At 41.6% G+C, this 26,554-nt stretch overlaps 1 protein-coding gene across 1 annotated transcript in view; it reads right to left on the bottom strand.

Moving 5' to 3' along the window:
- LOC135203441 (probable arginine--tRNA ligase, mitochondrial) overlaps positions 1 to 26,554 on the bottom strand; it is an 89,988-nt gene that overhangs the window by 35,704 nt on the left and 27,730 nt on the right. Inside the window, exons 2-5 of the mRNA XM_064233168.1 lie at positions 18,784 to 18,904; positions 17,812 to 17,967; positions 8,105 to 8,784; positions 6,386 to 6,516 (exon numbers count right to left, since the gene is read on the bottom strand). Coding sequence (XP_064089238.1) covers positions 6,386 to 6,516; positions 8,105 to 8,784; positions 17,812 to 17,967; positions 18,784 to 18,904 — 1,088 coding nt within the window. The remainder of the gene's footprint in view (positions 1 to 6,385; positions 6,517 to 8,104; positions 8,785 to 17,811; positions 17,968 to 18,783; positions 18,905 to 26,554) is intronic.

Genomic DNA, 26,554 nt, shown 5'->3' on the forward strand with positions numbered 1-26,554 from the left:
GAGAATCCATCTGAATCCCCAGATAGACCAAGTTCTGCTGGGAATCAGCTGTGACTTCTCGAGGTTCACGAGTAGTCCCAACGCCTTTATCAGGTCTAGGGTCAAAGAAAGGTCCTCCAAACACTGTCTCTCTGTTCTGGCCCTGATGAGCCAATCGTCCAGATATAGAGAGATGTTGACGCCTTTGAGGTGAAGAAACCTCGCCACATTCTTCATCAGGTTTGTTGAAGAACCTGAGGAGCTGTGGACAGGCCGAAACACAAGGCCCTGAACTGAAAGATCCTTCCCCCCGTCATGAAACGGAGGTACTTCTTCGACGAAGGGTGAATCGGGACATGAAAATAGGCGTCCTGGAGATCCAGCGACACCATCCAATCTCCTTGACGCAAAGCCGCCAGGACTGAGGCCGAAGTCTCCATAGAGAACTTCTCCTTTAGAACCAACTTGTTCAGAGCGCTGACATCTAGTACTTGTCTCCAGCCCCCCCGAGGCTTTCGCAACCAGGAAAAGCCGATTGTAAAACCCCGGAGAGTTTTGCTCTAGAACTAATTCTATAGCTCTTTTGTCCCACATTTGATTCACCATCAGACGAAGAGTATCCCTCAGTACAGGGTCCCTGTATCTGGCTGACAGTTCCCGCGGAATGGTCGTTAGGGGAGGACTGTCCTGGAAGGGGATAAGATATCCCTTCCTGATTATGGACATCAAAGAGGCGTCCGAGTTTATGAGTGACCAGGCGTCTGCAAATTCGAGAAGCCTGGCACCCACTGGTGTTTGGAGGTTGTCTGTCTCACTTCCCTTTCTTAAAGGGACGGAAAGAATCTTTACCTCTCCTCTCAGGACCTCTTCTCTTAGAGGGAGCTCTGGAGGGAGGGCCTCCTCGAAAGGGCTGAACCGTAGAAGTCGGTCCTTTCTTGTCAACCGAAACTAGGGGTCTCTTCTTCCTTGCAGTTTGCAGGAGAAGATCCTGTGTCGCCTTCTCAGTCAGTGAGCGAGAAATGTCCTTCACTAACTGAGAAGGAAACAAGAAGTCCGACATGGGAGCGAAAACCAGGGCTGCTCTCTGTGAGGGAGAAACCGCCTTGGTTAAGAAGGCACTAAAAATACTCCTCTTCTTAAGGAGCACCGCTCCAAAAAGAGAGGAGATTTCTCCCGATCCGTCTTGTACTGCCTTGTCAATACAAGAAAGAATACTCAGAATGACTTCGGGGTCTAGACCTTCCGAGTCATGAGCCTTCTTAGACAACACCCCAAGGGACCAGTCTAGGAAATTAAACACTTCCAAAATATGGAAGAGGCCCTTGAGGAGATGATCCGTCTCAGAAATCGCCCAAGACACACGAGCTCCATTCAAAGCGTGTCTCCACGATGAATCAACCAAGGTTGAAAAGTCCGCTTCGGCTGCCGCTGGGAGAGAAAGGCCCATGTTCTCCCCAGTTCGGTACCAGAAACCTCTCTTGCCAGAAAGTATGGCTGGAGGCATACAGAAGGTGGTTCTGCCCAGATCCTTCTTTGACAACATCCATTTGTCTAGAGACTGTAGCGCTCTCTTCATAGAGATCGTAGGTCTCATCTTCAAGACCGACGAAGACTTTGGTACAACCGCACTCGAAAACAGTGATCGAGGCAAAGGAGGAGCCGCAGGAGTCAAAGAATCTCCGTACTCCTGCAAAAGAAGGTCTGTCAGAAACTCTATAGTTAGAGACTCCTTCTCTACTGTTACCCTCTTCTTCCGAATCTCCTTCTACACCGTGCGGAGAATCGGCCTGAAAAACGAGAGGATCTTCATCCCGTTCTCTCTCTACTGGTGACAAACTCCTACTAGGAGAGGGACTCATAGAGTGAACAGAATCTCTCTCAAGTCTAAAAGAAGTCTCGCGTCTGCTTGACTTCTCACGCCTGGAAAGCTCCTCGCGCTTGGCTGGCGCTTCTCGCTTGGCTGGAGCTTGTTGCCTGGCTGGCATCTCGCGCCTGGCTGACGCCTCGCGCTTGTCTGGCGCCTCACGCAAAGCTGACTCCTGCGCCTGGCTGGCGTTTCGCGCTTGGCGTGAATCCTCGCGCCTGGCTGGCGCCTCGCGCTTGGCTGAATCCTCGCGCCTAACTGGCGCCTCGCGCCTGGCTGGCGCCTCGCGCCTGGCTGGCGCCTCGCGCCTGGCTGGCGCCTCGCGCCTGAGCGTATCCTTATCCAGAGCAACTCGCTCGGATAGCTCCTGACGCTTGCAAGACTCTTCGCGCCTGGAAGACGTCCCATGTCTGGAGGACGCCTCACGTCTGGCCGGTGAAAGAAGACGAGACTTCTTAGCCCTCTTACGCCGATTGGACGTATTAAACGTCGAGTCAAAATGTCTCCCGTATGCCGATTGGACGTATCATACGTCGGCTCAAAAAAGTTTTTTTAAAAATTCGCGGAAAAATACTTTATAGGCCTACCAGCCAAAAACTTTTGTATCACGCGCCTTGGGGATGCTGGGAGTTCACAGATCAAGGCGTTGTTTTGTTTACAATCGCTACGCAGGCGCACAAGCGCGAATTTCTTTCTTATCGCACTAAAAAGTATCAGTGACACATCTCAGAAATTATTTCGTCACTTTGACATAATTTTTGCACCATTTTAAATTATCCTTTACATGAAGTATTATATATGAAAATGTGCGCAATTTTATGTAAAATACAACAAAAAAATACTCATGATTGTAGCTTTTATCAATTTTGAAATATTTTCATATAAATAACGATAAGTGCAAAAATTTCAACCTTCGGTCAACTTTGACTCTACAGAAATGGTCGAGAAACGCAATTGTAAGCTAAAATTCTTATATTATAGTAATATTCAATCATTTGCCTTCATTTTGCAACAAATTGGACGTCTCTAGCACAATATTTCGATTTATGGTGAATTTATGAAAAAACTTTTTCCTTACGTTCGTGCGATAACTCTTCCGATAAATTTTTTCGTGCGATTGTCCTCATGTTTGCACCCTTTTAAATTTGCCGTTACATAAAGTTTTATATATGGAAATGTGCGCAATTTCATGCACAATACAACAAAAAACAACCCATGGTTGTAGCTTTTATCAGTTTTGAAATATTTTCATATAAATAACGTTAAGTGCAAAAATTTCAACTTTCGGTCAACTTTGACTCTACCGAAATGGTCGAAAAACGCAATTGTAAGCTAAAACTCTTATATTCTAGTAATATTCAATCATTTACCTTCATTTTGCAACGACTTGGAAGTCTCTAGCACAATATTTCGATTTATGGTGAATTTATGAAAAAAAAAAACATTACGTTCGTGCGGTAACTCTTCCGAAAAAATCAGAATTTTTTGTGCGATTGTCGAAATGTTTGCACCATTTAAAATTAGCTGTTACATAAAGTTTATATATGAAAATGTGCGCAATTTCATGTAGAATACAACTAAAAATGATTGAAGGGTGTAGCCTTTCTCTTTTTTGAAATATTTGCATATAAATCACGATAAATAGAAAAAAAACCACGTTCGGTCAAATTTGACTACCGAAATAGTTGAAAAACGCAATTGTAAGCTAAAACTCTTACGGCCTAGAATATTCCGTCATTTTTCTTCATTTTGAAACAAATTTGAAGTCTTTAAAACAATATTGTGATTTATGGTGAATTTTTGAAAAATATATTTACCTTCACTAACCGCGCGCCGATTCGCGGCCGCAAGTCTCCGAAATACATACATCGCATTATTCTAATATTTGCTCCTTTTCATATTAGCCTTTTTATAGAGTTTCATATATCAAAATGTGCGCAATTTCATGAAGAATACAATAAAAAATAATTGAAGGTTGTAGCTTTTTTCATCTTTGAAATATGTGCATATAAAAAAATATATATATTAAAATTTCGACATTCGGTCAAATTTAACTCGTCCGAAATGGTCGAAATCTGCAATTCTAATCTAAAACTCTCACAGTATCGTAATATTCAATCATTTGTCTTAATTTTGAAACAAATTGGAAGTCTCTAGAACATTATTTAAAATTACGGTGAATTTTTTGAAAATAAACATTTTTTTACATCCGTGCGTTACGAATTCGTACATCATTTTGTGATAATATTTTTCCGGTGTTGCTTTTTATTGTTTTACTATGTATTATATATCAAAAGGATTGAAATTTAGTGTACAATACAACGAAAAAAAAGTAACTCGTTAGTTTTTTAACCGTTTTTTGCACAGCATGATTTGAATACAATTATCTATGAATATTTTTTTTTCGTTACCATATATCGCATTATTTACATATGATAATGATATTATTTTTCATTTCTGATGATTGCATACTAAACTTCAGGCAATGAAAAAAAAAATGAGACAAAAATGAACTCTTAATCTTCAAAACTAAGCGCGCTGTGATTTTTTGAAAAAATTATTTTTTCCGGTTCCGCGCTCACTCCAAACCGGCGCCGGCATACAGGAGAGGTTTTGATTTTTAGGGCTTCGGCGTAAGAGGGTTAGTAGGAAGTCTAGCGTCCTTCTTGCGAGGGGGATCCCTCGAAAGAACTCCAACCAAAGAGGCTATCTGCTCTTGTACTGCAAGCAATATCCTCTTGGAAGCCACACCAGCGTCCTCTTCAAAAGAAGAAGCAGGAGAACTCGAAGGAGTGTGATCCTCAAATACCGTTCGAGGAGGCGTCGAAACCAGCTTAGCCTTCTTGATAGAAGAAGGAGCTTCCTCCGAGAAGCGTTCCGGGCTCAAGTCGAACGCGCGCTCTTTCCAATGCCTTTTCAGTGGCCTAGAAAGATCCGAGTCCTTCCACCCTCGTTTAGGTGAAAGAGAACCGGACGACGAGAAACAATCTCGTAGGACGCTTCTATTAAAGCGGTCCTGAGCAGACTGTAGCGAAACAGAACCTGCTGAAGGGACGCCTGACCGTTGGGGATTCCCCACAACCTCCGTACGACTTTCGACTTTCCTACTCCTCTGGGTATGTGAGTTTGGAAGAGGTCTAGGCCTGGGAGCATCGCAGGGACGTCAGACGCCCCATCCACAACACTGGGAACACTCACTTCACTAAGTAATTCACTATCACTTCCCTTACCTTGCATGGCCGCCATCTTTGTCTTCATTTTACGAAGAGTAGCCTTCAGATTGGCGATTTCCGAAGCCGAATCCGAATGCAAAGCCTGTGAGGATTCAGATACATAGGGAGAATCAAATTCATTAATAAAAGGAGAGTTAGACTCAGAAAAAGGCTCAATAGGCCTTGTACTCACACTCTTTTGTGCAGCCCGTCTAATTCTATCCCTCTCTAACTTCTTCAAGTAAGAAGTTAGAGTCTCCCATTCATTAGCATTCAACTTTTCACACTCAATACAGGTGTTAGCCAAAGAACAGTCAAACCCCCTACATTTACGACATACAGTGTGAGGATCAACCGAAGCCTTCGGTATCCTCACCTTGCAGCCTACATTCACACACACTCTCACACTAACACTTGAATCAGACATTCTATCAGAAAAATCAAAAGCAAGTCCAAATCCAGTCCACAGTAGCGAATGCCAAAACAACGATCCAGTACGTCACCAAGAAAACCAATATAGAATGATCAAAAAGTCTTGAAAAGCGAATTCCAGTCAGGAGGTAGTAACAACAATGTTGATACCACCGGCGACAGAGAAAATATGATAGAAAACGGGAATGGTTCCTAGTCCTGCCGCCCGCCCAGGGCAGGCAGGTAGATCACCTGACCTACCGGTAGCGAGTGGCGCGAAATTTGAATTTCTGTCGGGGACGACGGAGTCTTAGCAAAGTATATATCTGACAGGTAAGTTCATTGTATGAAAATTTTTTTTATCAACGTTTAATACGTCCAATTGGCACCCGATAGACAATTTGTGTCGACGTTAGAGGGTTAATATCAAAAACTGTATATACATATTTAAAATAAAAAAGAAAGATCCCACCGGGAAAATGATCAACCGCCAGTCAGCAAGGGCTCACAAACACACTTCTTCATTGGAAGACGGCCACAGGCAAAGTGGAGTGTTTACTTCCGGGCAAGGTGGCCTACCTGCCTGCCACACGGTAGTTACTGCCTAACCACCTTGTTCAAGAATTTAACGGCCGTAATTCCAACTACGTCGAAAGTAATTCCTTATGTAAAGGACTGAGGGTTTGTATATCGTGTAGGAACAATACAGTCTTTGAGGAAATTAATTCCAGTTGTACTCTACCCTATCTAATATTATTTCTCATAGCTATTATTACAGACAGTTTCATAAAACATTGGTTTCTGTTACTGTTAAGGTACCATACAGATGGCTTTGTGGTAAGAAACAACGGCACCACATGGTAAAAATAAAAATTAATGCTCACGTTTAGATAAGAAACTTGAAACATGAACAAAATACCTGTAGTACTTTGTCCCATGAAAAAATATAATCCCTTTGACGTCGTTGCTTCATATCCCCAACAAGTATACATGAAACAGCAATTTTGTCGGCAATATCCATACTGCTGTACTGTAAATCTTCTCGGGTGGCTGAAAATGCAATTTGAAAAATTATATTTTAATTATTTCCTAAATTTAGAGGACTCAGCATGCATCATTCATGATTATAAGAGTAATAGAAATGTCCATTAAGTAAAGGCTAGTCAACTGTAAATAACTTCACCAGCCAAAGGAGTTTGACTAACTCCAACCCCAAAGTCAGTGGCTATAAGTCATTTGTTTAACAAAACCAAATCAACAAGAGGAAATGGCCCATCCTACCAATGAATAGTTAGTTAATCATCAGGAAGACAACACATCACCACAAAATGGTCTATCTGCCATATTAAACAGTATTAAGTCTTTACTAAGTATTCATGTATTCCATAATGATATTTCCAATCTCTCTGATAAAGAAAACAGGACTTCTAAAGAAGCTAGGAGAATTTGTTGCAATTTATACCAATACATTTAACATGCTTATTCTTCTTACATTAAAAACAGTTAAAGTCCTGCTGAGCCTCGCACGAAGCTTCTAGGCAGGCACTAATCTCCTGTTTCTTAGGCCGACAACCAGTGGGGTACAAGTCCTGATGCCCAAGACATGTGGCCAGTGTGTTGCTGGGCCCACTGTTTAACACCCCAACCCAAGGGCTGGTACCTATTCTACTAACTCTCCTGAGGTTTCAGACCGCTAGGGCAATGGGTTTTTGCAGTGGTGTCATCCCAAAGTGACCAGTGCGCAACAAGATTTGAAACCTGATCCTCTCGACTGGTAGGCAAGAATTGTACCACTGCACCACCTCAGACATTTTAAACCCCTTACAATAATACAGTCTACATCATACCTTGTCCAGTGCTAAGGTTTTTTGAAGCTTCCCTTTGGTGCTAATTTCCCTTTATTTAAATGCAAATCCTATGGGCAAGCCACTTGAGAGTCTGCAAATGAGGGCTTCTTAACTACTTTAAAATTGAAGTTCTGATTACATACTTCAAAGAAACCCTATAATGATAATTATCACAGGATACTCGAATAAGGGTCTGTTTGCAAGTGCTGGTGATAAATAAGTGAGATCACATTATAAATTTAAGGATGCTACCCGTAATTATTGCAAAAACATCTTGCTAATCCCCTTAACAACTGTCTGACTAACTATTATTAAGTAACAGGTTCCCTTGGATAGCCTAACTTTCCAGCGAGCCTCCACCAATATAAGGTTGAAATTTTAACGAAGCTATTTTTCAAGCCTATTCATCTAACTTCAGCAATGAAACTTATTCTAGCCTAGGCTATGATCTTTTAACAGATATTCACTAGCTTACGTTAAATGAAATGCATTGAATTATTTTTATTCTGTAATTGGTTAGATGTGAATATGCATAGCATAGGTTAAGTCAACTGGTAAACTGCAATGCTGTGCTAAGTTTTTGGGGTAACCTACCTTACGCTAAGCACAAGACTATTTCCCTTGACCAAATTTTTTTTTATTTACAACCTCCCTTTGGATCAATTAGTGCAGTAAAGCGAGCAATCACTGTTCAGTACATACTCAAATTCTCTACAAAGAAAGACAGTTTTTTTGAAAACATGCAAATTACCACAATAGCCATACGTATATACAAAAGATTCATCACTTACTATCAGTTTCCTCTTGCTTTTGCTTCATCACCTTCTGTGCTTCATCTAGTAAGTCTTGCAAGAACACTGCAGTCCCTTTCCTTGTACTCATTCCTCGTATTCTCCCAAATTTTATATGCCTCATATTTTCTGCCCAGTCAAATCCAAGCTGGTTCAAAATAGTAAATAAGGCAATGAAATGATCAGTCTGAGCATTGTCCACAACATAGTAACTCTTGGTAAATTTATATCTTTTATATCTGTCAACAGCACCTGCTATATCCCTGGATAAGTAAATCGATGATCCATCACTTTTAACAACCGTAATCTTATTATTTGGAGTCAAGCAAAACACTTTTCTGCCATCTTCTAGACTTTCCAAGAGGCCCTTTCCTTCCATCATTTCTAAGCTCTCCTGACATTCATCAGCACTATACATACTTTCCCCATGATACTCATCAAACTTCACATTAAGTCTTGAATATACACTTATCAGATCTTCAATTGAAACTTTTCTGAATAAGTTCCATGCCTTTAATACTTCCTCATCTCCCTGTTCCATTTTGCTAAATATCTCTTGAGCTTTGACAAGAACACAAGGATCTTCCTCTGCTTTCTGATTGGCCCAAACGTACACTTCATACAGTTTTCGAATAGCATCATCCTTCAGGTCATTTTCAGTCATATTACAAGCATCAATACTGATACCATGGAAGGTAAAAAGTAAGAATTGTATTACTGTTCGGTAAAAAATTAAGTTCAAATGTTTTATTTATATCCATTACATGTGCTCACTAAATACAAACCACACACTTTACTTTAGCTTACTGCAAGAAAAATGGAAATTGGCCACACACTGTATCAATGCCTATAGATAAGCAAAAGCCACTGCTACTCTCTCAGGGTACTTCATCTTTACTGCTTTTTTTTTTTTTTTTTTTTTTTTTTTTTACGACCTCACCAATCTTAAGCAAACTAAGACTGCCAAGTTGGAGAGAGGAGGGCTGCCCTCTAAGAAATTTATATTTCTGGGCTCAGCTCGTGTCGCTGCGCGAAATATCCTTTAATCTATTATTTCTAGGGTAAATGTACTAACACAATACCAGAGAACATAAAATAAATAAAGAAAAAGGTCAGTATAACTGACTCGCCTCACCCTCCCAGAGAGTGTCGGTATGAACACTATGGCGAGTGAGACCACTACCACGAGCCAAATGCCAATAGAATTCTTCCCACTACAAAATCCCCCAAGAGGGGAGCCGACCCACAGAGTGGGCAGCACCTACTACTACTACTCCATCCCATGCTGCCGACTGCTGCGCCTCTGGTGGCCATCCTTTTCAGTTAGCGCACACGATACACACGTGCCATTTTCTTCTCTGTGTTTTTGTGCCCTTTCTTTTGGATTTTATTACCATGGAGCGTGCAGCCATCGCAGCAGCTAAGTTAAGTACTCAGTGTTTATTGCTATTCGGTTTTTTCCGGCCCTGAACACGTATTTGCCGTTTTTTAGGTATAAATACGATCTCTAGGTCGGAAGCATGGCAGCATGGTTCTGCCTCGTGGGTCGCCCATACCCAGAACATCCCCTGACTTTGTACGCTCTATCTTTTTATCCGCTTTGTTTAGGGTAAGGTCTACACGGTTTTGTCATGCATGCATGTCTTTTACCTTATGTAGGCTCTTCCATCCAGACCCTAGCACGGCTCTTAGTATCGGCCTCGGCTAGCTTTTGAGTGGTAGACGCCTTCGGGTTAGTCGTACACTCCTGGATTTTTTCTCCTACTATTTTGTTTTTCTTTCTTTCATTTTATATTCATTTTATTACCTATGTGTTATTGTTAGGTTAGTTAGGCGTCTGGCTCGCTTAGCCTAGGTCATGGCCCATTGGGCCTTTATGTTACCGCTTGTCAGTTCGGTTGCTTCCCGATAGCATCTCTCTGATCAGTTGGTTATGTTTTAGGCTTAGTTGTTGTTCTTATCGCCCCGTGGTCACTATGTGATCACGAGGCAGCCAGACGCCTGTCCAGTCACCTTTCCCCCCTCCCGCTCTTCCATAGAGTCGGGGGGGTGGCTAGGCCTGCCCTTGCTCGCTCCGCATACCCGAGCCTGCCTCCCTCTCTCCCCCAGGCGGAGGGGGTAGGGAGGGCGGGACAGACCCAGACTGGACTCGACCTCTCCGGCTCCTCGGTCCGGTCGGATGGTAAGGTGGGGGGGACTGGCCTTTCCCCCTCTCCATTACTACTCCGTCGCTCCGTTACTAGCCCGAGTCTGTATGCCCCTTGCTCTTTCCCACCTTACTAGGGCTCCTTTACCACCGGAGACCTGGCATCTAGCGGAAAGGTGCTAAGTCTACCCCACGGGGTGGACCGGAACATACAGTCGGTCCCTTCTAACCTCTCCGTTTCACTGAGTTATCACTCCGCCTCGCACTGGACTTAGTCCGGTACGTTCGAGCTTTTAGGTTTAAGATGTTAAATTTATTTTAAGTACCTTAAACCATTCCCCCTCCCCCCTCTTCTCTTTCACCGGATACCTCCGGGGTTTATAGCCTATTCAGGCGAGTAAGGGATGGGGCTATGCCCGAATTTTTCCGAGCTCCGGCATGCAACGGAGTTCTTCTGTCCTTTAGCCTGTAAGTGATATTCTTTAAGATACTCATGTGTCTTTCCACTTACAGACCACCAACTGTGAGCATCCGGGATGCGCCGCCACACTTCAGGACCCGTGGTGGACACGAAGTTTGCCGGTCCCATGCTCCATGCGCGACTCCGCACGGGGACATCCAGGTCTGGTACCATGAGACGTGTACCATATGTTACGATCTGGTGAGCCAGCTTTTAGACGGGGTAAGTATTCCATCTCCGGTAGCTGGTCCGCATCTGTTATAGTGCTTAAGTTTTCATCAATCACTCTAACTTAAGGAAAATTCAAGGGGCCTTATAGCCCCTATAATTTTAAGTTATGCTCTAAGTTAGCTTTAGTTTTAAGTTATTCTTAAATCTAATCAATACCCTCTCTTCCAGGCGCCGGCAGTGAGGGATACCGCACTGGCAACCCTGCGGGCCTGGGTCGGCGGTTTCGGGAAGAACGCCGCCAAGGGTATGCCCTATATCCTGGAGAAAAGATTGGCGGTACTAATCTTCCCCGGAGGCAAGGCGACAGGATACGTCGACACCCCCCCCCCAGTAGAGGCGGCCCCGACTATCGCCTTCATCCAGCAACAGCTGGCTGCCTCATTAACTGACAACGGCCAGGACATCTCCTCGGAAGTCGCGACGTTGGATATTAATGTAGAACTATGGTAGGTGTAGACGACCTGTTGGTCGAGGTAGGTAAGGTGGACACCCAAGGATACCCTTGAGTGTAACTGTTTCTTCTACTCCTGCAACCTCTCCATCCTTCCAAGGCTTTACGGGTGATGAATTGTATACTCCTCCTGACGCTTCGGTTAGACCCAAGGTCAAGGGTCAAGTAGTGAAATCCTTGACAAAGACGTCGTCGTCGTCTAAGAAGACGGCTTCGGCGTCATCCTCCTCTCGTAAGTCTCCGGCTAGGAATCCCGGAGCAGACAGATCTAAAGCTTCTGGGTCCGGCTCTAAGTCCTCGAGGAGTAAATCCTCCAGAGAGAGATCTCACACTCCGGCAGAGTCGTCAGTTCCGCTACCCTTGGTTCCAATTCAGAGCCACCCCTCCACCTCCGCAGCAGCTCCGGCTTTGGACTCCAATGCTGGCCTGTTACAACAGGTGGGCGACCTGGTTGGGTCTCTGAAGAGTAGCATGGAACAAATGATCTCTCGGTTGTCGGATAGGATTACTTCTCAAGACTCCATTATAGCCGGACTGAGCCAAGCTCCTCTAGCCTCTCCTCCACCTTTCAATACAGGTGGAGCCCAGCTTCCCCCGTATGACTCTCTACCTCCGTTCTCGATGAACAACCCTTGGAGAGTAGCGTCATACGCCCCCTTCCAAGACGGACTCATTTCTATACCGGAATTTGGAACTCGAAGGATCGAGGACTTCGAGTTCTACCCGGAAGACCTTCAGCCTCCGTTCATCGGCTACGCAAGGCTCACCGCCTCAGCCATGATTCGAGATGATAGGGTACCAAAGGAGACAGTCCTCTATTCACGTGACAGGCTCAGAGAGGAATGGCTCAGGTGTTTGGAGGACATGGATTGTTCCAATACGAAAATCCAACCTTTCAAGAGTCCGTTTACGATCTTTACGATGGATGAGAGTACCCCGCTCCCTTTCCTGACAAAGATCGCGACGTCTACCATTCCAGCGGCCCAGAAGGGGGACCCCATGCCTCAACTTAAGGAAGCAGATCCTACATCTCCGTTACTTCCTTCAGCCGGAGAATTGTGGGAAGACTTACCTAACACCTTCTCAGCTGGCAAACTCAAACCGGACTGTGCTATGGAGCAGTTTGGTGAAAAGCTACCCAGGCTTCCAGATAGCCTTATTCAGGCTGAATTTGACGCCAAATCGCGGTTAGCCAGATCGATTAATTCTATTGCTATGACCGAGGTGGCCACCATAGCCTATGGTTCAGAGCCGCTTTTCAAACTTATGACCAAATCCCTGACTCAAACGGTACAGTCAGATATGTTTGAGTTTGCCACTGCTAGGACGAATTGTAGGAAGCATGTCCTACAAGAAGCAACCATTCGGCATGAGCCGAATAGGTTACTTGCGTCGAGCATCTGGGGAGCAGATCTCTTCCCAGAAGCGATGGTGAAGGAAGTCCAGTCAGAGGCTACGAGGTTGAACCAGAGCCTTAAGGACCGTTGGGGTCTTACGGCTAAGAGGAGGCAAGATCTAGCAGCTAGAGGTAAGGGTCAAAGGAAACCCAGGCGTTTCCAGCCCTACCAGAAAAAGCAGCCACGCTTTTCTCAGCAAGTTCCGGCGGTTCCCTTAGTGCAAACAGCCCAACCTTCCACTTCAAAGGCTCAATCACAGCCAATTTACGTGATCTCCCCTCAGCCTCAGCCCTCCACCTCTTACGCCATCTCTCCAGCTTACAATCAAGCCTTCGAGAGTCAATCTTCACAGAAGTATGACCGCTCGGGTAAGGGAGGCAGGGGTAAGCGTTCCTTTCGTGGGAGAGGATCGGGAGGTCCCTTTAATAGGGGAAAACACTTCAGAGGAGGCCGAGGAGGTTACCAGAACCAATGAAGAACTTCAGGTAGGAGGGAGGCTGTTTCACTTTCGCCACCGGTGGAACTTCAGCAAGTGGGCTCAGAGCATTGTGTCAAAAGGCCTGGGTTGGAGCTGGTTAACGAACCCACCCCCAGCCAGGCCTTTCCGTCAACTTCCTTCCAAGGAACTGACGGAGTATGCGGAGGATCTCCTTCAGAAAGGAGCTATAGCGAGAGTCAAAAGGTTAAAATTTCAAGGTCGCTTGTTCAGCGTGCCAAAGAAAGGCTCACAAAAAAGAAGAGTAATCTTAGACTTGTCCCGCTTAAACTTAGCCATTCGCTGCGACAAGTTCAAGATGCTCACGATCTCGCAGGTGCGGACCTTACTTCCTCGTGGGGCCGTCACCACCTCTATCGATCTTACAGACGCTTACTATCATATCCCTATTGCAAGACACTTCCGTCCGTATCTGGGCTTCAAGATAGGAGACCAGACATTCTCCTTCAAGGTAGTTCCTTTCGGGCTCAACGTAGCACCCAGAGTGTTTACGAAGCTGGCGGAAGTAGTTGTTCAACAACTCAGATCGCAAGGGGTTATGGTAGTAGCGTATCTCGACGATTGGTTGATCTGGGCTTCAACAGTCGAGGAATGCAACAAAGCAACACTGAAAGTGATTCCAGTTCCTGGAATATCTAGGCTTCAAGATAAACAGGACCAAGTCAAGACTCACTCCAGAGTCAAACTTTCAGTGGCTAGGCATTCAATGGAATCTATCCTCCCATACTCTGTCGATTCCATCGTCCAAGAGGAAGGAAATAGCGAAGTCAGTCAAGCAATTTCTGAGTCACAAACTGGCTTCAAGAAGATCTCAGGAAAGGATCCTGGGTTCTCTCCAGTTTGCATCAGTGACGAACATCCTAATGAAAGCCAAACTGAAAGACCTAACCAGAATCTGGCGCTCACGAGCAAACGTCAGGTCCAGGGACAAATTGTCCTCAGTCCCTCTGATTCTAAAGAATCGACTTCGGCCGTGGGCGAAAGTCAAGAACCTGTCGGTGTCAGTGCCCCTTCAGTTTCCTCCACCAGGGATCACTATCCACACAGACGCTTCATTAAGCGGTTGGGGAGGATATTCCCAGTTCAAAAAGGTTCAAGGAACGTGGTCACCTCAGTTCCGTCAGTTCCATATAAACGTACTGGAGGCAATGGCACTGTTCTTGACTCTAAAAAGGTTACGTCCGCCAAAGTACTCCCACATAAAGCTAGTCCTGGACAGCGCAGTGGTAGTACATTGTATAAACAGAGGAGGCTCCAAGTCACGTCATCTAAATCATGTCATGGTAGCCATATTCTCCCTGGCGGACAAGTTCAGTTGGCATCTCTCCTCCACCCATATAGCGGGAGTGAGAAACGTCATAGCAGATGCTCTATCCCGATCAGTACCTCTAGAGTCGGAATGGTCACTGGACAACAGTTCGTTCCAATGGATTCTTCAGAGAGTTCCAGGTCTACAGGTAGATCTCTTCGCATCCCAAGCGAACCACAAACTCCCGTGTTATGTGGCCCCCAACCTGGACCCTCTGGCCTATGCCACGGACGCCCTGGCTCTAGACTGGAACAACTGGGAGAAGATTTATGTCTTTCCTCCAGTGAATCTTCTCATGAAAGTGTTAAACAAACTCAGGACATTCAAGGGTCAAGTGGCTCTAGTAGCCCCAGACTGGCCGAAGAGCAATTGGTACCCTCTCATCCTAGAACTGGGTCTCCGCCCTCTTCGGATCCCCAATCCCAAGCTCTCCCAGTCAGTACAAACGAAGACTGTGTTCGCTTCCTCAGGGATTCTCAAAACCCTAACTTTATGGATTTCATGAAGTTTGCAGCGAAGAGAGATGCGAATATTGACCCTCAAAATATTCTCTTCTTGGAATCCGATAAAAGAGATTCAACTTTGAGACAGTATGATGCTGCTGTCAAAAAGTTAGCAACCTTCCTGAAAGAATCAGATATTAGGATCATGACAATCAATTCAGCTATATCCTTTTTCAGATCCTTATTTGAAAAAGGCTTAGCAGCTAGCACAATTACGACAAACAAGTCAGCCTTGAAAAAGATTTTTCAATTTGGGTTCAACATAGACTTGACAGATTCCTACTTCTCGTCTATTCCCAAGGCCTGTGCTAGACTTAGACCTTCTGTAAGGCCTACGTCAGTATCATGGTTCTTAAACGATGTTCTAAAACTGGCTTCAGAAACCAATAATGACACATGCTCGTTTATAATGCTCTTAAGAAAAACCCTATTTTTATTAAGCTTGGCCTCAGGAGCTAGAATTTCAGAACTGTCGGCTTTATCCAGAGATCCGGATCATATTCAGTTCCTTCCCACAGGGGAAGTGCTACTTTCACCGGAACGTAGCTTTTTAGCTAAGAATGAAGATCCTTTGATGAGGTGGGAACCATGGAAGGTACTACCCCTTCCACAAGATATATCTCTTTGCCCAGTTTCAGCTTTACGAGCCTTTCTATCTAGGACCTCCTCATCCTCATCGGGTCCTCTCTTTAGGAGAGAAAAAGGTGGTACTTTATCTATTAAAGGCATCAGGCAACAAATCCTGTACTTCATTAAACAAGCCAATCCTGACTCTTTCCCAAAAGCACATGATGTCAGGGCAGTAGCCACCTCAATTAACTATTTCCAACATATGAACTTCGATGAGTTGAAAAAGTATACTGGATGGAAATCGCCGACAGTGTTCAAACGTCATTACTTAAAGTCTTTGGAAGCCCTGAAATTTTCAGCAGTTGCAGCGGGTAACATAGTTTCCCCTGACTCTGACTAATCCTTAGTAGAAGATCCAGTTCTCCTTTCTACCTGCCTCACCCAACAGTTCGTCTATTCCTGCCTTGTTCATTTACGGTCACCTTGTGTCTTAGCTGCTTTGATGATGATATAGTGGGTGTCCCTTATTTTTTTGCTAGGGACACTCACATTTGTGATAATTACTGATCTCGTGGATGTCATCTCCTTATTTTTATGCTAGGAGATACATCTTATTATATTATTATAATGGTTACGGGTTTTGTATATTAAGTCATATACATTCTTTTATATTTTATTATTGTTGAGTTTGTTTTATTCAACTTTTATGTTAATTGCTTTACATTGTTTTGATACATAGCTTTACACAGATACCATTGTTGTACATATATGTTATTTCTCCTGTATATATGTATATTACCTTAAGTTAAGAAATATTATTAGCATTAAGTATAATTAAGTAATATTTCTATTTGTATCACTGTGTATATGTATCTTTATTAGCAATTATATTGGTTTATTTTTATTTTATCTTTTATTTGAGACCTCTTTATATTTTGTTGAATTTCTTTACAATCTTGTGCTATTTCTCTGGTACGATTTCGCGCAGCGACACGAGCTGAGCCCAGAAAGGGATTTTGACGTAAGGAAAAATCTCTGGGCGATTGGCTCGTGTCGCCAGCGAAATCCCGCCCTACCCATCCCATCGCCAAGATTGTCTGCTAACTTCAGGATGGACCACAGAGGCGCAGCAGTCGGCAGCATGGGATGGAGTAGTAGTAGTAGGTGCTGCCCACTCTGTGGGTCGGCTCCCCTCTTGGGGGATTTTGTAGTGGGAAGAATTCTATTGGCATTTGGCTCGTGGTAGTGGTCTCACTCGCCATAGTGTTCATACCGACACTCTCTGGGAGGGTGAGCGAGTCAGTTATACTGACCTTTTTCTTTATTTATTTATTCTCTGGTATGTGTTAGTACATTTACCCTAGAAATAATAGATTAAAGGATATTTCGTGGCGACACGAGCCAATCGCCCAGAGAGATTTTTCCTTACGTCAAAATCCCTTTTAAGGAACATGGACATTGCTCAAAATTTTATAAATTCATACATATTCTTTTTCCTAATTTTCATCCCCATAATTCTGCAATATAATCTGCTTACTGATTATACAAATGTTAAGGTGATAAAAATCTAGAGTGAGCTAAAGTTTAAGATTATTGAGCCAGCTAACTGCTTACCAGCTGAATATCTATTATACATACACATACTGCAAATGTCAATACTGTTTTTACAGGCAGATTTTGAGATGTCCAATGGCATTTACTAATTTTAATATGACTTGGGTGGCTCTAGACATTACACTTATTCAGACACGTAATAGAATTACTATACAATTTGCACTGCCCGCAATGACGATACATAGGTACAGCATTACAAGAATAAACAGTGCCTATAACTCTTCAAAATGCCTCAATTCAATGATGTTTGTATACCAGGAAAGTAAACAAAGAAAGGCTGAGAATAATGACTGTCTACAAATATATATCCCAAGCAGTTTAACCAAACTATCAAATTGAATTAGACAACAAATTTTAAGTTGAGGTTTACACACATTGTTCTTGAATAAATGTAATACTTTCTTGATTCTTTCCCTAATATTTCTTCTTTGTCTTTTGCACATGGAGTTATTAACAATTTATATGTTACGTATTCCTACTTGAAATACCACAAAAAAATATTTCGAGGTCAAAATGGGTATAAAACTTACCCGTACTTTAACATACCAAACTGTGTACCCCAATCCCCAAGGTAGTTGATTCGGGTTACTTCATGTCCGAACGCTTCATGAAGATTACAAATAAAATTCCCAATAATTGTAGATCGTAGGTGGCCAACATGAAAGGGTTTTGCGATGTTCGGAGAACTGAAATCAATTTACAGTTATTAAGTGACCAAATTACCTATATAAATATCACATATATCAGTTAAGTAATAACTTACTGTCTAATCTGGCAAAACAGAAATACCAGCTATTCATAAGGCTTTTAATTAAGGTTAAATACTTAAAGAAATACAATGACAAAGCCAAAGTTGGTAATATAATCTTATATAAATTTAAACAGTAATGAGACAAAGCACACAAATATAGCATAGAGACCATGAAACTAATAATAAAGTATATACCATATTCATAAAAAGGATCAAAGATCACTTCAATATTAAAACATTACAATTCTGAAGATAACCTTCATGTTTCTTTCCAAACTTTTTATACTCTACTATATGTCAAAGGTTGTCACCATCAAACTGCCCCCATGCAATTAACAGCTGTTGACTAGCAACAATTGGAATCCCTTTAAGAGGAACATCGTTCACTTGATCTGTGAACCTCTACTCTAAGTTGGTCAAATGTCAGTGCTTTTGTAACTGAAAAATTACATGCACATTTTTACAATAAAATACTGAAACAGCATACAGTACACAAATTTTAAGGTTCACATCCAATTAAAACTGTTGTTTTAAAATAAAAATGGCTAACACTTCCAAATGAATGCTATTATTTATCTCTTATGCAACCTATAAAACTTGCTGTGGTTGGAAGGTATCTAGCAGCAAGGCTTGCATATAAAAGCTATCTTATGATTCTGCCTTACATTATGAAAAGGTAGCACACAGTCTCATGAATAGTGATTCTAATAAAAAAAAATGACTGGAAAGGTAATTCAGTATATACACTTACCTAAAATCGGCAACAACTCGTTCCTTGGGTAGGAGGTTTATAAGAGCACTGCTTTGCCAAAATTTATCTGGTCGCATTGTCGTGATTCCAACAACATCAGCCACCAGGTTGTGGCAATTCACTGAAATTCAATCAAATTTTCTATCACATTAGCATTGGAAAACCTGCCTGCTCCCTAGAAAGTTGGTAAAGAAACATTTACCAACTTACCTAATTTACATTAATTTAAAACAACTATAAAGTATTCTCTACATGTATTAGAAAAACTAGATTATTTTTTTTTATTAGCCTTTTATGAATTTAGATCAGCCTTGTTTTTCTAGGTTTAATTACTAGTTTTTAAGAATCATTTTGTGGCAGAATAGCCTTTGTTTTGTATGAGCATTTGTTTATTTTAAGTGTCCGTTGTCTGGTCATTTTAGGTGTTTAGCGTAAAGTGCTTAATTTAATGTTTCTAAGTGTGGTTAGGCGCCTCTTCCCCATTTGTTTATATTACCGAACTATCGTTTTAACGATTGTTTTTTTTTTTTATACGAGTGTTTATGAACGCGTCTTGGTGATGTCTGGACGTTGGTGCTCGGACAGAGTTCAGTTCGGGCTTGAGCACTCCCTTGATATCATACCTTGAGCAGCATACTTATTTGGACTTTGGATGACGATTATTTGGCAGTTTATTTGGTCGACGATTCTTTGGATTACGTTTTTGGATCCTCGCCTTGGTCTGTTGTCTGCAGGTTCTCTTGTCACTTGCGACTCGAGTGTCTCCTGCCTCGACCTGCGGCTCGTGTACTTCGAGTAGAGACTCGCAGGTGCTCCTGTCACCTGCGACTTGAGCCAGTCCTGCCTTTCCCTGAAGAGGAGGAATTCCCAGGGAATTGGTACCGACGCTTTCTTCTAGCACTTTCGTCTCCATTCAGCTGCTGTGGTTTTGGGAGCTTGCTAGCTCGTGAGATGGCCTGTAGGGAGGCTGACGCCAGGTAAGACAGAGTGTCTCTGATTTTCGTTTGGGATCGCCTTCCCTTTATGGTATTACTCTGGCGTTCAGGACCTGCCCTGTTAGCTGATTTGGCGAGTGGATCACGGCCCTAGTTTTGTGTCTCTGATGCATCCACTGATGTGAGAACAACTATACATATAATTTGTATTATTTAATCATATATTTATATATATATTTTCTGTCCTGTTTGTGTCTTGACTACATAACGTCAATCAATGAGTCTATTATAGGCAAGGTTTTGTGTTTAGCGTTGTGTTTGACAGGTAGGATTTATAAGTTTTCCTATTTTATTTACTCTGCCTTCCTTCTTTCTTGAAATTAGAATTAGGGTAGTTTTTGGTCTGGCCAGCAAAATTGTTGGATCCAAACAAGTCTTTTATTAATATAACTGTTATTTCTCCTGTCTTTGTTAGGACTTAGCTTCTTAGTTTTAGGGAATCCAGTGTGATTCTAAGGACTGGTATTTGTCCTTCCTTGTTATCAAGTTATGGTTTTTGTCGTCTGACAAGGTTGATCTAAATTGTATATTTGTTAAGTATTAAATATTGTTAAGTTTTCTTGAGTGTTTGTTTCCACTGACCTTTAGCACTGAGTTACATTTATTACTGATAACAATTATTATAATAAGAACTTTTATAACAACCCCAAGGGTTGTAACAATTCCCAAGGGTTGTAACAACATGTATAGTTTTTAGTAAATAAAATGTTTCCTATATAAAGGCATTACTTTTTCTTAACCTATTTGTGCATCTGCAAAAATCCTGGGAAAAGGGAGGAAATCCCTTACATTCCATGAGGGTTAGTGCATGTTTAACTTGGATCTTTCAAATTCCTTGTGGCAAACCATCTCGCTACTTGCAAAGTCTGACAGCTTCAGTTGTCCTGACTTTAAACCATCACCTGTATGAAAATGCATTGCTCAATGAATCTCAGTTTTCATGGTTTTATACATGGGAAAAACTACACCATAAGCAAACCATCATGTATATGAAAACATATTTTCTGTTTAAAAATGCTAAAAGGAGAAATTGTACCTTGTAATTTATTAGTACGAGTTCCATAGGTCAAGATAAAAAGCAATGGATTTTTTATAGAAAAATATAATTGAAAATGATAACATTTACTTATTTCATTACAAATCCTTCACTTTTACTTGCCTAAATAGCAGCTCACAAGTAAAGGTGAGCTGTTAAGCCCCCTTGGAGCACAAAAGTGACCTAAGGAATCCAGCTGAATGGTGCCGATTTGAACACCATAGCTTCTAAGACTTCAAAGTTGGAATAATCTCTAATAGTTAACTAGGAACTTGTGTGTAGAATTTATACAGTACAGTGGTACCTCGACATACGAAAGTCCCAGCTTACGAAAAATTCAATTTACGAAAGCAAATACGAAGATTTTTTTGGCTCTACATACAAAAATAGTTTAGGTTATACGAAAGGTTGTTGCTGTAAAGTCCAAGGATTCGCCCAGACCACCGAGAACAATTTTAAAACGCGCGCCGCCAACTGAGTAGACTCGCCACCATCCTCCCGCTCTCCCATTGGTTCCTGATGCTAGTCACTGCCGTAAGATCCTGCTCTCCTATTGGTCAGCATCTACCCCATGTGCTCTATGTATTCTATTGGTAAAAGGATGCTGTAAATTGAAAAACTTATTCATGCTATATATTTAATAAAAAAAATATTAGGTAAAGATAGAATAAAGAATAGAAATGAATGGTTATTATACTGTTTGGTAGTTTCAGTAGTGGAAGAGAAATAATGAAAATTTATGATTACGTACTGTACTATGTGCTAGGTAAAAGTGGTTGCTTGGCGATCGTCCGGTACTCGTATAGTGAAAGAAAACAAAAGGTTGGAAGCTTTTTTTTGTTTGTTTGTTTATTATAGTTAATGGTTACTTAATAATTATTTGAAATGAGTACATGCAATACATTTGATAAAAAATTGTGAATTAGATATAAAATATAAAATAAATCAGACAGCTATCATCGAAGCCAACAAATACTTTCTAGAATTCTTCTTCTGTTTTAATATTATATGGTTCATTATAGCTGTCAGTAACTGTATCTCCATTAGGTAAAGATAGAATAAAGAATAGAAATGAATGGCTATTATACTGTTTGGTAGTTTCAGTAGTTGAAGAGAGATAATGAAAATTTATGATTACTACTAAACTGTGTGCTAGGTAAAAGTGGTTGCTTGGTGATCGTTCGGTACTCGTAGTGCTGAATGTAAACAAAAGGTTGGAAGCTTATTTTGTTTGTTTGTGTATTATAGTTAATGATTAGTTAATAATTATTTGAAATGAGTACATACTGATTATTTATACATTTTATTGGCATATTCTAAGCTTTTAGCTTCTTTGGTTTGGATGTCAGAATCATAGATTAGGCTACAGTAGCAACTGCTAACATAGGCTAGGCTTCTTGCAAAGGGACATATGCTAAAGTCCTAATATATGGAGTTAAAATGGGGTTGAACATTACTCAAGTATACAGTGGAACCCCCGTATTCGCGTTCTCCGGATTCGCGGACTCACACATTTGCGGATTTCTCTTGGGAACGTTTCCCTGCATTATTTGCGGAAAATTTGCGCATTCGCGGTATTTTTCTATGAGAAATATCCACAAATTCCTGTTTTTTTTTATCAATTTCATCATAAAATGCACTTTTTGTGATAAAACTATTAAAAAAACCAAGTATGAAAATTTTTAGTGGTTTTTCTTGAGTTTTAACTAACAATATTGTCTGTTTTTAGCGTTTTTATAGGGGTTCCAAACATTCGCGGGTTCTAACTATTCATGGGGGGGTCTGGTACGCATCCCCCGCGAATACGGGGGGACCACTATATATAGAATTTTGCCTCTGGAGCCATATTTCTTCCGTCGGATCGGTGTCGTAACCCTAGAACATGTGCTGTAAGCCTGGAAATATAATTTACTGGGGTGTTTTTGTAGGGCTTAGAACAAATTAGGCAATTTACATGTAAAATGTGGTTCGAGATACGAAAAGTTCAGGTTACGAAGGCCGCCTCAGAACGGATTAATTTTGTATCCTGAGGTACCACTGTAAATGACAAGAAAAGATGCTGATAAGCATAAAAGAAGTTAATTTGGAATATCGCTTATCTAGCAGGATGCCCAATAGTATATGATAAAGATGAAGGTAATTCCCCTAATTTTATGCCTTTAACTTTGTAGTAACAATTCTTTTATAAAATTGCTTTGGCTATGAATCTAAGTCCTCAGGTCTAGCCTTGCCTAAGACATAATCTTGATGCTACACAACTGTACGATACATTTGGTAATTCTTATTATGACAAGAAAAAAAAAAGTTAAAAGTGTAATGGCCTTTCATATCTTTGTAATAATAATAATTTCTGTTTGATATTACTGAACCCTGGGGGCTTTGCCCAACCTAGAAATCCTCTGGTTACCCTGTATCACAACAAACCTATCTAGGGTTCCTTCCATCTGCACAAGTCCAATTAGCAAGGTGTCCTGGTTTACTATTCATGACTACACATTCATGTGGAACATGACAAAAAAAATTCAAAATATCAAAATTCTAAACTGTCCACCAAACAAAAATTAGCAGCATATGGCATCAGTATGGAAAAAGTCAACAGGTGAGGAGCTAACGACACTCGTGGCCTTACAAACAGGAACACTCTGTGGTGTGGGTTATACACCAGAAAAAAAGAATAGGGTCTCAACTTTCCATTTGATAACAGCCCTGATCCTAGGAAGCTGAACAACCAAACCAACCCTGTAGAGGTGACACAGAGGAATGACCAGTGAAGATCAATCTGAGCATGCAGAATGGGTCCTGTCTCTTCCATGTTTTCATAAGTTGGTGTGACTAGATCTATTTCACATGAAATATGACTACTTTAACTATGATTAATGAGGTTGTCTAAAATAACAATTTGTCGAAAATTGTATTTTTCCTAACTATACAAACCTGAGGTCCTTTAACAATAGGAAGGTACTTAGCGACAGCTGAACTGGTTGTAAGCTTCAAACAAGGGGGTTCGGTAGTTAACTACTTGTCCGGCAGTTGGCGGTCAGCTTGACTGCGAGGAGAGGAGTCACTTTGCTTTAGGCCCAGGAAACGCAGAGTGAGGGGTGGCATGAGGTGGGACTATATGTAAAGGACCTCAGGTTTGTATAGTTAGGAAAAATACAATTTTTGTCAAATTGTTATTTGTTCCGATATGCATACAACCCCTCGTCTCCTTTTTAAAAATAGGAAGACTCACTTCTTGGGGGGTGGTGGAATTCTGAGTCTTATGACAGACTGGTGTTCGTCCTACCTTGGTTCCCTCCCTGGTCGTAAGAGCAGAGGGAGGGATCCTAGCCTCTGCTCAGATGATTGGGGTGTGCACCGCAGGATCAGTGGTCAGACTTCTGGACCAAATTTATAAGAGGGAGGCAAGCGTACCTCTAATAAATAGCAAAAGGCAAGAACTAGTTCCTACTTCAAGAGCCAAAATGAAGTCATGGGTTTGTCTCTTGTTGGCTTCCACTCCCCCCCTTGTTGGGGAGTGGCGGATACACACTCCTATCCCTACTGATACTGAAAGGGATAGGATGGAGCTCAGTTGTGTAGCTTACCTGCATCGCCCTCCTGTTCAGCGTAGTGACAACCGTGGCCCTCTGCCCACAGGTAGAGGAGAAGAACGAAATAGGAAGAGAAGCCAGTCACACTCTCTTTCACTTGTCCATTCATGCAGTCACACAAGGATGCGATGCTGTTCTGTCTGCTCGGGTGCTGGGTAGACTACACAACTTGTTGAGCAGCCACCACGGGTCCCAAGGAAAAAGTGTCCAAGGACCTGTGGGTAATATCCTGAAGGTAGAATGAAGTGAAGGTGGTCTGGTTGGCCCAAACCCCTGCCTTCAGAACCTGTGCCAGGGAGAAGTTCTTGCAGAACGCAAGGGTTGGACCAATACCTCTGACTTTGTGGGCTGTCGGACGAAGGGTACGGGTGTCGTCACTACCTTCCGTTTTGTACGCCCTCCTGATCATCTCATGCAGCCAGAAAGAAAGTGTGTTCTTGGAAACTTCTTTCTTGGTAACCCCGGTGCTAACGAAGAGGCGTTGACACTCAGGCCTGAGGTGCCGAGTTCTCTTTAGATAGCGCTGTAGCGCCCTCACAGGACAAAGCAGCATCTCATCCACATCATTATCGGTGAAATCCTTCAGGGAGGGGATCATGAAAGACTTGAACCGGTCGTCAGGGACCAAAGGATTCTGAGTCTTCACTACGATGTTCGGGATGAAATCGAGCGTCACGGATCCCCATCCCCTGGAGTGCTTGATGTCAAAGGAAAGACCATGAAGTTCCCCTACTCTCTTTGCCGATGCCAGGGCCAGCAGGAAGACGGTCTTGAGAGTCAGATCCCTGTCTGACGACTCTCGGAGTGGCTCGAAGGGTCTGCGAGTCAAACTTCTAAGGACGAGAGTCATATCCCACCCCGGGGGCCTGAGTTCCCTGGGTGGGCAAGATCTTTCGAAACTCCTCATAAGCAAGGAAATCTCAAACGAATTCGAGATATCCAGTCATATACTCCTCCGCCCACGTTCCTCCAAGTGGATAAAAAAAGACTGGGAATCGCTTTTTTTAATTAATCTTATTAATATTTGAAAATTAGTTATAAGGTAAATCATTTATTTATACTACAAAACAAATAAACATATGTAAGTAAGAAAGAGCGAGAGAGAGATGGTATTGTAACTGTTTAATCTCACGAAACTAAATATTATTTGTAAACTAGTGCTGTATATTATTATTTTACCATGAAATGTAGTAATGTCCTTAAAGATAACTTATACATACATTTCCAGCCCAAACAGAGGGCAAGAGTTACCACTAAGACACACTATCTCGTGCAAAAGAGAGAGAGAAAGAGAGGTGGGGGGAGGGTTATCCTTATTTAAATGACTGAAATGGATAGATTATTGTACTTCTATAAAATACTATAACATATGAATTTTGAAATTAATTATATTACTATTATTATCATTATGCAAAAATATTAATAAACATACACATGTACCATAGAAATTCTCATCTCAGTAAAAGAGAGAGAGAGAGAGAGAGAATACGTGACCATCGAGAGGGCAACAGTTGTTGGACCCTAGCCAACTCTGCTTGGCTCCCTGGAAATCACAGACGAGGGGTAAAATGCATTTCTTTCATTCCTACATAATTTTATATTTATAAACTAAAATCTTGCTAATTCACTTTAGTATTTTCTTTAATGAATTTATATTATTGCTGTTTACATAATATTGATTTTTGAAAAATTAGTAAATCATCATCCAAAAAAATATACATCTCTGTAATGAGAGAGAGAGAGAGAGAGAGAGAGAGAGAGAGAGAGAGAGAGAGAGAGAGAGAGAGAGAGAGAGAGAGATTATCGTAGCATTTGTAAAATACTTTCACATATGATTTTTGTGTTAATTATTATTATTATTTATTATTATTATTATTATTGATATGAAAATATTAATAAACATATATATACATACGTGTACCATAAAAATCTCTCATCTCAGTAGAGGAGAGAGAGAGAGAGAGAGAGAGAGAGGAGAGACCTGGAGTTCGAAAGAAAGATGCGTGAAGACTGGGATTTCCTTCATTCTTACATAATTTTAGAAATTTAAAACTAAAATCTTACTAATTCAATGTAGTATTTTCTTTCTTGAAGTAATTGCTCTTTACATTAATATTAATATTAGAAAATTAGTAAATCATTTAACA

This window comes from Macrobrachium nipponense, chromosome 36, assembly GCF_015104395.2.
Source record: "Macrobrachium nipponense isolate FS-2020 chromosome 36, ASM1510439v2, whole genome shotgun sequence".
Classification (NCBI taxonomy): domain Eukaryota; kingdom Metazoa; phylum Arthropoda; class Malacostraca; order Decapoda; family Palaemonidae; genus Macrobrachium; species Macrobrachium nipponense.